Source organism: Micromys minutus, assembly GCF_963924665.1.
Source record: "Micromys minutus genome assembly, chromosome: 7".
Taxonomy (NCBI): Eukaryota; Metazoa; Chordata; class Mammalia; order Rodentia; family Muridae; genus Micromys; species Micromys minutus.
Window position 1 is genome coordinate 5,862,123 of NC_137976.1, and position 14,833 is coordinate 5,876,955.

The 14,833-nt window shown below is 46.6% G+C and overlaps 1 protein-coding gene across 3 annotated transcripts in view; it reads right to left on the reverse strand.

The window, feature by feature from the left end:
• The window catches only part of EVA1C (eva-1 homolog C), a 75,252-nt gene that overhangs the window by 35,861 nt on the left and 24,558 nt on the right, over positions 1–14,833 (reverse strand). For 2 of the 3 annotated variants that reach the window (XM_080918869.1, XM_080918871.1), the window contains exon 2: positions 1,163–1,359. The exons of the other annotated variant lie outside the window; for it this stretch is intronic. In XM_080918869.1, coding sequence (XP_080774995.1) covers positions 1,163–1,359 — 197 coding nt within the window. The remainder of the gene's footprint in view (positions 1–1,162; positions 1,360–14,833) is intronic. 3 annotated transcript variants of the gene reach the window in all.

The following is a 14,833-nucleotide window of genomic DNA, read 5'->3' on the forward strand; positions in this document are numbered from 1 at the left end:
TAGTGGCACAGGCCTGTAATCCCAGTCTTGCACACAGACATCAGGTTGGAGGTCCACAGCCTACCCACGCTACAGAGCAAGTTCAAAGCTAGCCTAGACAACTTAGCAAAACAGTCTCAAGTATAAAAAATAAAAAAGGGGGCAGAGGCTATAGCTTGCCTAGGGTTATAGTGCTTGCCCAGTGTTCAGGAAATCCTAGGTTCAGTCAGTCCCTGGTGCTGAACCAAATTGCATGTATAAGCCACAAATAGGCTAATGCCACCAGTGAAATGATTTGGCCTCTATATGTACCAATTTTTCCTCAAATGTACCCACAGTGGAAGAAAAGAAGAAAGATGGGGAGTAGAGGGGGAAGAAAAGAGGAGAAGGGGGAAGAAGGAGAAGGGAAAGAGGAGGAGAAAAAGGAGGAGGAAGAAGAGAAGGAAGAGGAGGAGGAAGAAGAAGAGGAAGATGAGGAGGAGAAGGAAGAGGAGGAGGAGGAAGAATAGGAGGAGGAGGAGGAGGAGGAGGAGGAGGAGGAGGAAGAAGAGGAGGAGGAGGAGGAAGACAAAGAGGAAGAAGAAAAAGGAGAAGTTGTTGTTCGTTTTTCCTGGCACTGTTCAGAAGAAAAACAAATTCAACCAACACTACTCAAAATATTCTCCAAATGAGAACCACATGGTTGTCCACAGGTAGAGAAACAAACCATGAGACACAAAAGACAGCTATTAATATGTCTCTTGGACTATTCTTTAGGAAGTTCATGACCAATTCTGATATCAGAAAGACACTTGGGTTTTCCCACTTTCCCACTGGGACGTTAATCAGTGATGTAGGCCTGGGGGTTGAAGTCCAACGTGGCTATGTTTCGCTTCACTGTGTAAAGAGTGTGCCTGTGACCAACTTCATATTGAACGTGTGCTGGGGGCACATTTTATCTTGTAGTGATTCCATTTGTACTCTATGACAAAGACTCATTTTTTTTTTGAAGCAAGTAGTAGCTCACCTGTAAAAAATTAATGATGTATAGTAATTGGGGTTTTCATGAATTTTGCTTTGCATGAACTGTAAAATTACACATATATGAATGTAGGGAAGAAGGGGGAGAGAGAGGGACAGAGATAGAGGAAAGAGAGAGGAAAAATCTACTTCATGATCTTAGAACATCCACAAAACGTAATACCTGCAAAGTGGTGGATGCCACACAGGTCAAGTTGTCGTCCCTCTGGGAGGTGGGGTCCTGGGAACTACACATTTGGGAATCTTGCCCATAAAATGCAGACTGGACACTTATTGTTGAATGCCGAGGGCACTGTAGATTCAAATAGTCCCCATCACAGGCATAGGCGGTGTGGTTTTGCAGGAGTTTGGTTAAGTAACCTGGAAAATATTTAGCTGGGTTACAGGAGCCCCAGGAAGCCCCCTTCCCCGTTCCTACATAGATTTCAGAGCAAGAAGACACTAGCATCCCTGAGGCAGGGGCTGCTGTGTTAAGAAGGTGTAGGTGTATTCAGCTTCTACAGAAGAACTGAGGTTGGTGCCCAAAGGAGGCCACAGGGATCTGTGGGGTCAGATGCTGGCTTTCTTGTGTGAGCCAGGCACCTTGGTCTGTGATGGCCTGGTGCAAGCTTAGAGGGCTCCGTTCCATTCAGGCACCACACAAAGGGATTGGACATGAGCCCAGAGGATCTGGAAGGGCCCATAAAGTAGTAAAGTATGCTGAGTGGGTGTCACTGGGCATGTGGACACCCGTCCTAAGGAAGACTCGAGTTCTCTAATCTCTAGGTCTTCCTGGAGTGAGGGGATACTGTTAAACTTCAGAAAATCACTCCTGCATAGGGTAAGCCTGCCAGGAAGAAGTTCAGGAGGGAAGGGGGATGAGGTGATCAGAAATATAGTGCAGCTTTGTTGTGGACTGAATAGTGTATCTCCGTATTCCTACTGTAGCTCAGAATGTGACTTTATTTGAAAACAGGAATGCAGTTATAAGTAGTTAAAAGGAGGGCCTACCAAGTTAAGGTTTCTCCTGAACTTGGAAACCTTAACGCCATATGGTAAGCATACCCATCAGGAGACAAAGGAAGAAAGAAAGGAAAAAAGAAAGAGAGAGAGAGAGAGAGAGAGAGAGAGAGAGAGAGAGAGAGAGAGAGAGAGAGAAGGTAGGCGGAAGACAATGATGGGACAAGCCAAGAGATGGATGTTTTCAAGCCAAGGGTAGCCAAGGATGGACAGCCATCAGCAGACACCGAGGTGCAGACGACACCTTGATTTCAGACCTCTGGTACTACAGAGTGGGGATTCTGAGGTACATTCCACCCATTTTGGAAATTGTTCCTACGCCACAGGAACAAAAGCAGACTCTGCAGGCCAGTCTCCCTAGTGACTTCTTAAGCAGTGGGAGGAGGAGGAGTCAGACTGGGCCTGGGCTCCGAGAAGCTCTGGGGACCAACAACCTGACATGTCTGGAGCTCCTGCTGGTTCTCAGAAACCGAGGAAGTAAGTTCTGGCCGGAGTGTAGATCTCTCTTCCTCCTTCTCACACCTCATGATGTCAACAGGGAGGCTGCTGGGAGCAGAGCCAGGGACTTTCTGCTGAGGTGTGTGTGGTATCTGCTGGGCAGCGGGACAGGGAAGCTTTTCAGGAGGAAGGGCCGGTCCTGAAGTCTCTGGTTCCCACACAGCTGACCCACGCCTGTGTGAGTCTCATTCAGGTTTCAAAATCTCTCAGAAGTAAAATTCCCGGATAAAAGTACCTCGGCTTCCTGGATTCTCACACGTAGTAGGGCCCAGGGTCATTTTATTCATACATGAGTGCTCTGAGGAAGGCTACAAGTGAGTTCCCACTGGAAGGCTTAGCCTAGCCATAGTGTTCCCTTCCTTCTCCTCCTCCTTATCTTTTCCTCTCCTTCTTCTCCTCCTCCTTCCTCCTCCTCTCCTTCTCCTCCTTCCCTCTTCTCCTCCTCCTCTCCTCCTCTTCCTTCTCCTCCTCTTATCTTTTCCTCTCCTTCTTCTCCTCCTCCTTCTTCCTCCTTTCCCTCTTCTCCTCCTTTCTCCTCCTTTCCTTCTCCTCCTCCTCCCCCTCTCCTCCTCCTCTCCTCCTCTTCCTCCTCCTCCTCTTCCTCCTCCTCCTCCTTCTCTCCTTCTCCTCTCTCTCTCTTCCTTCTTTCTTCTCTCCCTCCTCCTCTCCCTCTCCTCCTCCTTCCTCCTCTTCCTCTTCTCCTTCCTTCTCTCCTCCTCCCCCTCTCCTCCTCCTCTCCTTCCCCTCCTTCTTCCTCCTCCTCTCCTTCTCTTCCTCCTTCTCCTCCTCCTTCCTCTTCCTTCTCCTCTCTCTCTCTTCCTTCTTCCTCCTTCTCTCCCTCTTCCTCATCCCCTCCTCCTCTTCCTTCCCTCCTCCTCCTTTGGGAAGCTACCTTGCTCAGAGACGCAACATCTAATAGGAACAGCAAAAGGAAATCAGGTATCAGTTTGAATCTGATCCTTGCTTCTCTACCACCAGCCCTCAACTTCATAAGTAATGGGTCAGTGTCTCCTTGCACAGCACGCAGGGAGGGAGCCTTTGACCTAGTGACAAGCACCAGTAGTTTAGGATTTCTTTATGGGTTTCAACACCCTGAGGACACACTCTGCCTGCAGGGAATCAGGGTGGTTGTTTTAGAAAGGCCAGCATTTTTATTCTGAAACGTGTTAGGCAGGGATCCCTCTACTTGATCCCTTTGGACATCTTCTTAAAACTTCCTGTCCATAAGACCCCTATCCCCAGACCCCTGCCGAGAAGTCAGCTGATTTCAACTTCAAAGTAATTCTCGGGGGATGACACTGGGTTAAGGCTCATTGTTTATGTAAAAGATAGCGCTGCTAGAATAATTACAGGATAGGACAGTGTTCTAAGTGTGGTGGAATCTTGAGATGGTTCTGGGTCCTGTTTGCCTGTACAGAAGTGCTCTATAATAGTTAATCTTGATGCTGATTAAGATCATCTGACAGGTTGCCTGTGAGGTTTCTAGAAAGGTTTAGTGGAAGAGGGAAGACCTACCCTAAATGCAGATGACACCATCCCAAGGTCTGAGCCCCAGAAGGAAATGGAGATAAAGAGGGCTGGGGAGATGGCTCCCTGATTATGATGAGCCTTGGCTGTGCCGTGAAGATCGGACTACTCATCCCATCACCCGTGCAATGAGTCAGGAGTTCTGTGCATGCTTGTAGCCACATCCCAAAGTGGACAGAGCCCAGAAGATCCTTGATGACTTCCAGGGTAGCTGAGAAAAATGTTTCCCACCTCAGAGAAGCAAGTAGAGAGTGGTGGTGGGGGGGGCTGATGCCCTCTTCCGAGGGGTTCCATGTACACACACAGATTTATGCACCAATGCACACGTACACATAAATTCACACGGAACCGCCCCCCGCCCCTGACAAAAAGACAGAAACAAAAAAAAGGAAACAAAACAACAATTAAAAAAACAATGAAGGAAGAAAATTTTAAAGGAGAAAGCAAGATGGGCCCCCAGTACACCTCTTTGCCTCCTCGGCAGACACAATGTGGTCACCTGTGTCACACTCCTGCCGTAGTAGACTCCACCCTCAAACGATGAGCCAAGATAAACCCTTTCTCCCCCGGTTGCTCCTCCTTGGATCATTGGCCACAGCAATGAGGAAAGGCACAGACGCAAAGGCACAGGAGCGACAGGTGAATCCTGCCCATGTTGGAATCACTTCCTACCTCACTCTATGAGCCATGTTCTCTTCCACTGAAACTGAGCTGGACCTGGGTAGGACCATTTCCATCAAAACAGATGTGTGTCTGCTGTGCCCAAACCACTTGCCCCATACCATATTTTATCCTGGGACTGCTCAGAACTGACTAAAGCAGGATCACCGAAGCCCTCTTACTCTGAGCTCCAAGGAGGACACTGGGGCAGTAAAGTCTGCATCATATTTAGCCCGTTCCCTGTTTCAAAACTGGGTCCGTGGACTTGGTTTTAAAGCCAAGGACTAGAGATGTAGGGCATGAGGCCTTAGGTTGGAGCTCTAGTCTTTGAAAATGAGTTATGACACATACACACACAAACAAAACAAACAAAGAAACAAAAAAACAAAACAACCCTCACAGGGTTACTTTACCTTAAATCCGCATCACTGAATAAAGGAAACTAGTCTGAAAAGCAGTATACTCTATACCAAGCAATTATAATCATATGATGTTCTGGGAGAGACTGAACTGAGGATACAAGAGAAAGATCACCGTTGCCAAGGGTTACAGGAAGAGAGGGAGGAACAGGCAGAGCACAGTGAACACCCAGGGCCATAAAATTACTATCTGATGTCCGGGATTGTGATGGTAGATGTGTGTCACTTACACTGGCCCAAACTCTTACGTACACCACCGAGAGTGAATCCCACAGACCTAGGGATACTGAGTGATCCCCCCTGTGGCCTTTGCACTAAAGAGGCAGAAGAATTTTGCACTAAGGGGCATCAAGAATTCAAGGCCAGCCTGTGCTACATAGTATCTGTGACAGCCCAAAATAGCCGCAAGAGTTGTTAGGAGGGAACATGTTCATGGAGACCAGAGAGCAACCTTTGATGTCTCCTCGTGGGTGTTGTCCACTTTCTCACTGAGAACAGGTCCCTCAGTGCCCAGAGCTTAGCGAGCCAGCCAATCTGCCAGTCCCCCGGCCCCAATCACTGGAATACAAGACGTTCTGCAATTCCGGCTCTTCCATGCCCACTCAGGAATCAAGCCAGCACTGTACGGCAGAGATTCCCAGCAGCCCCTCTGTGCTGTTTTGAAACTAAGTTTGTGGCTATTTGGTTGCTCCAGTGACTGTCAGAACGACCTGGTGCACACGAGAAACCCAGAGTTGTGGATTTAAGAACGGTTTTTAGGGCAAGATTTTAAAAATAAGTATGTTTGGATTAAAGTGAGGAAAACCTCAGATGTATATAATTGTACATATCAAGCGGGTTCTAGATCATGTGCAAATAATGTTCTTACTGTGAGCTGTGGCCAATAAATTTGAAAGTGAATACTGACAAGAAACTTCTGGGAAGGAGAGACCATGGGTCTGGTAAATACAGTCAAGTGTGGGAGGGACTGAAGCCCAGGGGGACCCGGATCCTGCTGAGAAGGGTCATAAGCCCAGAGGCCAGAGCGATAGAATGACCCAGAGGGAACAAGAAGGTGGCTCAGTGTGAAAATGCTTGCCACCAAGCCGGACAACCTGAGTTCAATCCCTGGGACCCATGTGGTGGAAGGAGAGAACTAATCTCACAACTTGACCTCTGACCTCCACAACAAATGCCATAGCAAGAACACATGCATGCAGGTGTACACACACACACACATACACACACACACATGCACACACTAAATAAATGTAATGATAACAGAAAAAGAAATATCACTGAACAGTCTAGAAGAGTAAAAGTGGAGAAGTCTCTGTACAATGAATGGGGATCCCCTTAGGATCAAGTGCACCTCAAAAGAAAGAGGAGCAGAGCAGCCTGTCGCCAGGGTTGTCCTGTGTATCCAGTTCTCTGAGGTGGGAAAGAGCCCACTGTCACCAGAGTGCTGTTCAGTGAACACACTTGGCTTCCCCACACCTTGCTTTCTCCGTTGCTTCAAAAGATAACACTTGTCAAGAAACAGTTACCGTTGCTACTGTTGGTTATAACTTCTCTCTGGATCATACTGGATGAGTCAAATGCTTTATATTGTCATAGTCCCAGCCAAGGATTTTATAACCTTTTTTAAAAAATCTATCTGTCTGTCTGTCTGTCTATCTATCCATGTTGACACAGTGTCTTTCTTAAATTTTATTTATTTATTTGTTTGTTTGTTTATTTATTTATTTATTATGAGTATGTTGTAGCTGTCTTCAGACACACCAGAAGTGATGGCTGTGAGCCACCATGTGGTTTCTGGGATTTGAACTCAGGACCTCTGGGAGAGCAGTCAGTGCTCCTAACCACTGAGCCATCTCTCCAACCCCCAGGATTTTATCACCTTAACTCTACCTACCATCTTAGAATAAAACTGAAGTGTTTTGTCCCATTTGTTGAGACAATGCCTCAAGTAGCCCAGGCTAGCCTCCACCTTGTTATTTACCTGAGGCTGATGTTGAACTTCTAATCTAAGTACTGAGATCAAAGGGGAGACCACCACCCCATGTTCACTTTTAATATTTTATTTCCTGTTGAGACAGAAACCTTACACTGTATCCCAGCAGCCTGGCCCATAACCTACCATGCAGCCCAGGCTGGCTTAGAACTCATGGCTATCCTCCTGTCTCAGCTACTCAAACTTTGCGTTTAGCAGTATTAACAACAATGGCCAGCATAAGTAGAAGTGTGTTTTCTTTTTTAAAATCTCTCTTTAAAGTCCAGTGTTACCTGAGATACTTTGTTGGTTAAACTGGCAGGTGAGGGCTTACCATAGGTGGGTGAAGACCTTCCTACAAGCTCAGGAGCCTGGTCACAACTTGTGGTTTCCACTCAGACTCTCTTTCCTGGCAAACGGTCACACTATGTCATCAGAACTCTGGCAGCTTCTTCAGCCAGAATCTTCCTCAATTGGACAACTAGAAGACTGGTCTTGAAGAGACCTAAGAGAAGACTAGATAAAGGGATGAGGAGTTTGCCAAAAAGCCGAGTGAGATGGGAGTTGCCCTCCATCTTTGGAAAGAAGCAGAGGATAGAGACGAGATGTCTCAGCTGGTAAAGACACCTGCCATCAAACCCAATGACCCGAGTTCCACACCTAGAACCCATGTGGCGGAAAGGGAGAGCCAGCTCCTGCAAGCTGTCCTCTCATGAGCACATAAACAGCACTGCACCCGCATGCCTCGCACACACTGAGAAATAAATGCAATACAAATATTAAGTAGAGATACGAAGAAATCAGGTCTTCGTTATTGAAAGTCGCTCTTGAGAGCATCCTTATCACTCTGACAGTGAAAATTCACTTCTGTGTAAAGAACACAGGGACGGGAGATTCACAGCAAAAGCTTGGGTAGGCATCACTTGCAAAAATAGGGTCAGAGCAGGGCTCTTTTGCAGAACTCTCAGAGCCAGGTATGCCACATGCACTGGGAGCCCTAATCAGAGCAGGCACACAACCCCACCAGCTGCAGGAAACATCTAAGGGCTCAACTATATCATTCTTGTGTGTGCACATGGATATATACATCAAATACATCACTCGTGCTTGAGTGAGTGCGTGTGTGTGTATGCATACATCGGTATGTGTGTGAGTTAAATGCACCATCCTTGTGCTAGTGTACTGAACACATCTCAAACAATCTGCACTTGCACCCATAACGCACAGTCTGAGCCAAGACCTGCATCTAACTGAGATGACTGCAGACTTCCATAAAGCCCTGGAATCCTTGTGAGCAGGTTAGTGAAGGGGGGAGGGGACAGAGGATTGAAGGTCAGGTCAAAGGTTTAAACAGCGTTTGGCAGTGATGCTCACCTCTCAGTACCGGCGCCCAGGATTTGTTGTGGGAACTGAGCGGTATTGCGGGCTTAAGCATCCTTTACGTATCACATGCTGCTGTGCAGCTCTGCACGTTACTGTTCACATCCCATTCATCTTAAAGAACCTTGTGGGTCAGAACCGCAGCCGCTGTGGAGAAGGCGGATTACCTTCCCTCCATTCCCCCCTTTTCCCCCTTCTTGTTCCAGCCTTTAAGTCAAGTCTAAACATTGCTAATTGTTATATAGTTTCCTTTCTGTGGCTGTGCTAAAGAAAACAAAAACTGACAGCTTTTTATGTCAGCTTGACACAAACTAGAGAAAATGCCTCCATGAGATCCAGCTGTAGGGCATTCTCTTAATCAGTGATTGATGGGGGAGGGCCCAGCTTGTTGTAGGTGGTGCCATCTCTGGGCTGGTGGTCCTAGGTTCTGTAAGAAAGCAGGCTGAGCAAGCCAAGAGGCACAGAAGTCAGTAAGCAGAATCCCACCATGGCCTCTGCATCAGCTCCTGCCTCCAGTTCCTTGCACTGCTTGAGTTCCTGTCCTGACTTGCTTCAGTGATGGACTATGATGTGGAAGTGTGAGCAAGATTAACCCTTCCCTCCCCAGCTTGCTTTGGTCATGGTCTTTCATCACAGCAATAGAAACTGTGACTAAGACACCAGGGGTAATTCTAGATTGTGTTGAGTTAGTAATTAAAAATAAGACTCTCACACACGTATTCAGAAGAGGCTAAATGGGCTGTCAAGTCTTTCTCCCGCTTTCTCTTGTGAAGCCAGAGATTCTCCAAGTTTTCTAAGGCCCAAGGCTGTGTGAGTCAATCTGAGCAACAGCATTGTCTCCACATCCAGGCGCTTCAGTCCCTGAGTCACCACAGGACAACTTCACAATTTCACACCCATTTTGGAAAGAGAAAGGAATTCAATTGTTCCTAGCCTTCCTCTCATCTCTTTACAAAAACAATTGCAGTGGTACCCTCCTCCCCTGATAAGAGACCACACCCTTCTAATCACGACATCCAGAGGTGTCTCTGCATGTTTGACATTCATTTCAGAAAAAAAAAAAAAGTTTTTCTTTTGTGTTTGTTGAGTGTGTTTGGAGCCATGAGTTGGGGTTTTTTGGGTGTTGGAGGCCCCTCCACAGGTCAACGACCACCATTAGGCTCTACATGCCAAGAGCAGCAAAACCAAAAAGTGAACTGGGGTCTGAGTAGGAGGTGGACAAGGAATGCCTCCTTAGAGGTGGAGTGTTTGCCTCTCACAGAGCCCTGGGTTCAAGTCCCAGCATCACTCAAAACAAACAAACAGTGACTCTGGGGTCTGCCAAGACTAAGTGGTGGAGTATTTCCCAGCATGAAGCCATTGGGAGCCATCTCTGAACCCTTTAGAAAGGTCTGAAGATAAAGAAAACTAGACCCACCTGCTTGTTCTTAGATACCTGAGGGAAAAGTCACTTGAGGCCATGGGCGCCAATGGTATTGATTACAATTCTTAGATTCAGACTTGGTCAAAAAGCACACCAGATAAGAAGAGGGCACCTGAAGCTTGGAGAAGACACACTTTCTATGTGGGAGGTAGCCCACCTTGTTTCTAGTGGTTTCTAGGGGGCAGGGAGTCTGTCATCAAACTGGCCAGCAAACGTTGGGGCAATGGGAAGAGGACAAAGGAGATGTTTGCCACTTGGAAAACTGGGTCATGAAACCTGTCTATGTTTCCATGAAACCCCTGTTCTTGCCTTCCCACTTGCTCTCCTACAAGGACAAAGAGCTAACTGGGACCCCAAAGTATGTGGCTGTCCCAAGAAGGAAGGAGCCTGGATCCTTAGGAGATAGCACAGTAAAGTTCCTTGATTTTTCAGTCTCCTAGAACAATGGCCTGAGCAGGAACTGACCCTCCTTTCTGTTCTGCCACAGACACTCAGGAGTTCTTGTTTGTAATATCTAGCTTACTTTGTATCAATAATCTGGAATCCTTAGAGCTGTTGCTTACATTAAGTAAGAAGTCGCTGGTCAGATTTTGAAAAGTAACAAAACCACCTTACTGTTTTGGGATGGTGTTGTAGATCCCATTCTGCTAACTCCTATAAAACCCAAAACATTAACTTGTAACCTCCCCAATGACCAGGTAACTTCCTGGAATTCTGGGAGTTGTAGTTCTTAAAAAATAACAAAGCCACATGGGAAAAATATGGTGGCCATGTTGGTTTGTCCTTAAAAGCCTCTTTAACACGTGTCTCTGGGCCACTCAGCTGGAAATTCCAGTGAGTGGTCCTTAACAAAATCCATCCTGGTCAGTATTTAATTAAAGCTTGCTTCAAATTGACTCCAAACTGTGGAACTGGTTTTTCTCTGGCAAATCTCAGGATTAACACTTTCTAAACCTCATTGTGGAAAACATTTCTTTGAATTAAGGACTTACAACAGGGGACTGAAGAGATGGCTCGCTGGCTAAAGAGCACTTGCTGAGGACGGAAGCTTGGTTTCCAGCACACACATTTGTCAGTTCACAGCCTTCTGTAACTCCAGTTCCAGGAGATCCGACTACCTCTTCTGTCCTCAGATGCCCACACTCATACAAGAGAGACAACCACATATACATCTATGAAAAATACAAGTGAATCTTTAAAAACAGCTTGCTTCTGGGTAATGTGGCTTATGCCCGTAGACCTGCGTGCAAGGTGTGTAAATGGGAGCAGCTCTTCAAGTTTGATGCAAACCAGGTATACACAGTGAGTCTCAGACCAGAGAAGGGACTGAGGTCTCCCGTGTTAGCCTCCAGTCCCGATATTCACTCTGGATCTGAGTTTGCCACAATGTGAGCCACGTCGGGAAATTGAGGAAAGTAGCCTCTGACGGAATACTAAGGAAGCATACTGTGTGTGGAGAGGGGTGGAGACTGAGGGCTAGATAGGGTGACTCTCCAGAGAGCCCCCGTCCTGAATAAAAGGAGCCAGGCAGTAAGCAGTAAGTCTGTGAGCTCTGTGAAGGGAACGAAAGTTCTAGAACCTCCCCCGGTCAGCTTGATGAGAAGATTCATTATTGTTACTGTGACTCTCCCCTCCCTCCTCTGCATAATGTGAGGCGTGTGCTTTCTCTGCAGCTGCGCACAGGTAATTGGAAAAGCAAGCGACAGGGACCCAGGGCATGGTTTGCACAGGGTTTGTATGTGTCTCCACAGTGTTGAGAGGCAGGTCACTAAGCTTAGGTAATGTCATCAGAGTAGCACCGACAGCTATATAAGGGGACGAGCCCCTTAGAAGCAGATGCACCCACACAGGATGTCCCAGGGTAACTCAAGGTTCATCCAGCAAGGAGATTGGCACCAGACGTTGGTCTTTGACCTTGAACTAAAACTATGATGCATCTAATTTTTTTTACTTTGTAAGTTTACCCAGCTTGAGGTATTTTGGTCACAATATTTAAAAATGAACTAGTAAAATAAAGACAGAAAAACAAAGAGATTGGCCATCCAAGATGTGTTGGAAAGAGAAACCCTAAGAGGGGAAGAAGAAGCAATATCCCAAATGTACTGCTTTCAGGCTTAGTGTGAACTCAGGAACACAGCATCTTAGAGGAGACGCTCAGCTTCACAAGGGGATGATGCCATGGGACATCTACCTCCAGTTCGGGGATGCTGAGGAGACATGTATATTCTCTCTCTCTCTCTCTCTCTCTCTCTCTCTCTCTCTCTCTCTCTCTCACACACACACACACACACACACACACACACACACACACAGGGATGAGATAGGGGGAGATATGAGGTATTCAAATGCCTGCTGTCAGTTCTCCGGTACCCTTCCTCAACAACAACTATTCCCTTTGACAATAAAACTGCTTGGTTGTCTTAAAACCAAACAATCCTATTGCCAGATGCAGGAACTTCCCCCGTATGCTGCTGTTCAACAACACTCAAAATTCGAGAATTCCCAAATGTCTCAATGTGGAAAAAATAATCCTAACAATTACTGGCTTCCATGTGATGGGAACTCTTGGTTCTGTGGCTTTTTTTGCCTTAAGCTATGAGAAGCCTCACAGCCAGCTGCACTGTCACCCCACCCGGAGGCTTTCCAACATTTCCCCCGGACTTGGAGTTCTTCTGTCAGTTTCTTCTTCTGTCTGTCTGTGCACTGACCCACTGGTTTATAGACATGCTTCCCCTATATACTCACATATGTCTTAGGTGGATGTTTTGAGCATATATGCAATTAAGCATCACTCCAAGCAGGGATGCAGGCTAGAGAGATGGCTCCTTGGTTACAAGCATGCGCTGCTCATGCAAGGGATTGGCACTCAGTTCTCAGCACTGGTAAAGCAGGGTGCCCCGAAACTGCCTGCAACTTCAGCTCCAGGCATCTGACGCCTTCTTTTGGACTCTTCAGCCACATGCACCAGATGTGCAAATACCCACCCTCCCCTCCACAAGTATACATTATTTAAATTTAAAATAAAGCCTCTATAGATACAGGTGGTACATCCTGAGAATCGATTAATTCATCTGGTAATTTCGGAGTTGCACAAACATCATATAGTATACCTATACACAACATGCATTGCTATGGCAACCCAGCCTGTGTCAGTGCTACAGAACCACTGTTGACTGATGTCATTAGGTGAAACGTGAGTGTGTTCAGCTGCGTGGAGCACAGATCCTTAGGCCTGCTTGTTAGCCATGACCCTAACTCTACCATAATCATTCAGTGTTAGCCACAACCCCAAATCTGATATAATTAAAACTGAGGGCATAGTCAGTTTCCCCCTTTGGAATGCTTTATCAATGGCCATGTTTCTAGTACCTAGAAATGTATATGCGCATGTGTGTGTGCATGTGTGTGATTTTTTTCATTTATTATTTTTATGGACATTTGGTGTATGGTCTACAGGTATTCCTGTCTGAGGGTGTGACATCCTCTGGAACCAGAGTTACAAACCGTTGTGAGCTGCCATGTGGGTGCTGGGAATTGAACCTAGATCCTCTGGAGGAGCAGCCAGTGAGTGCTCTGACCTGCTGAGCAGTCTCTCCATCTCCAGTGAATTATTTTTGAATGGGAGTAAGAGAGCCAATGAGGGAGGCTGGCCAAGCCAGAGCTGAGTGAGTCCTCATGAGCTGTCAGGACTTGCAGATGTCTCATTACAGTTTGTTGCCACCCCTGGGTACATACAGGATAACAGTTCCAGAAAGTTCTGCAGATATGCAAGTCCTCAGAACTCAGGTTCTTTCTATGAAACCACAGGAGAATAAGGAAACAGGTCTTAAGATTTCCAGCCAGGGTCACAGAGGGGGTTTAAAACCAGGAAACCAGGGAGCTGCAACTGTGTATCAAGGCTCTATCTCCAAAACCAAACCTACAAGCAAAACCATGTATCTTCTATAACCCTTGCAGTCTTCCCATACATGTTAAAGGGCCTCCTGATCACTTAGGATGCCGACTATAACACACAATCAAGATGCTTTCTATCTAGTTTTTATACCGTGACATCTAGGAGGAACTGAACAAAAAGCCTATATATACTCAGTAGACGTGCAGGTTTGGGGTTTGCTGTTCTGTTTTGTTTTGTATCTTCAATCTACTATTAGTGGAAGCCACAGATGGGGGACTATGAGCTCGGAGGAATGCCTGTGAGTGGCCAGGGAGGAGGATATGAATCAATCAATTAAATTATTACCCCAAACAATTACTCTCAATGTACGGTGTTAGTCTGAAATTACCATCTTTAGATTACTCTCACTATTTGATCCCTACAGGTCAGGTAGGAGCCCCTCTCTGCCTTCCCAATGGAAGGTTTTAGTTTCTATAAAATGAACACCTTGTTTTCTAACCAGGTACCAGCCCCAGAAGTTATTCAGCAAGCTCCATCTGGGTTGGATTAGTTTAAGAGAAATTGGATCAACCCCCACTCCCCCCCCCCAGCATCTAAACAAAACACTTTTTCTTTTCTTCAGGACTCAGAGTCTACTCCATCTAGAGTCTACCCCAGCTACAGAGCCACTTCGGCCAGGAAGCCAGGTTTGCAGTGCACTTGATAACTTAATGCAACTTTTACCAGCACTTAAAACCCAGATATGAAATCTCTCCATGATCATTTTCTGCCTGGAATTGGCCGAACTTGCAGCCCTCCCTCTGTGTTCAACAAAAGGCTCTCAGAAACAAGGCTCTGGGTCACTGGTCAATCAGCAAGACCAGCAGAGCCTAATAGCCAGCCTGTGGCTGGAGGTGCAGTCTCCCGCTCACCCGCTCCCCCTCCCTGCTCACCCGCTCCCCGGGACCTCCTAACCACTCTTGGTTCTGATGACTCTTCCTCCTCTGCCTACTCTCAGGATGGGTAAGACAGTCAAGGAAGGAAGTCAGACTCAGCCGCGTGAATCTTGTGCTTCATTCAGT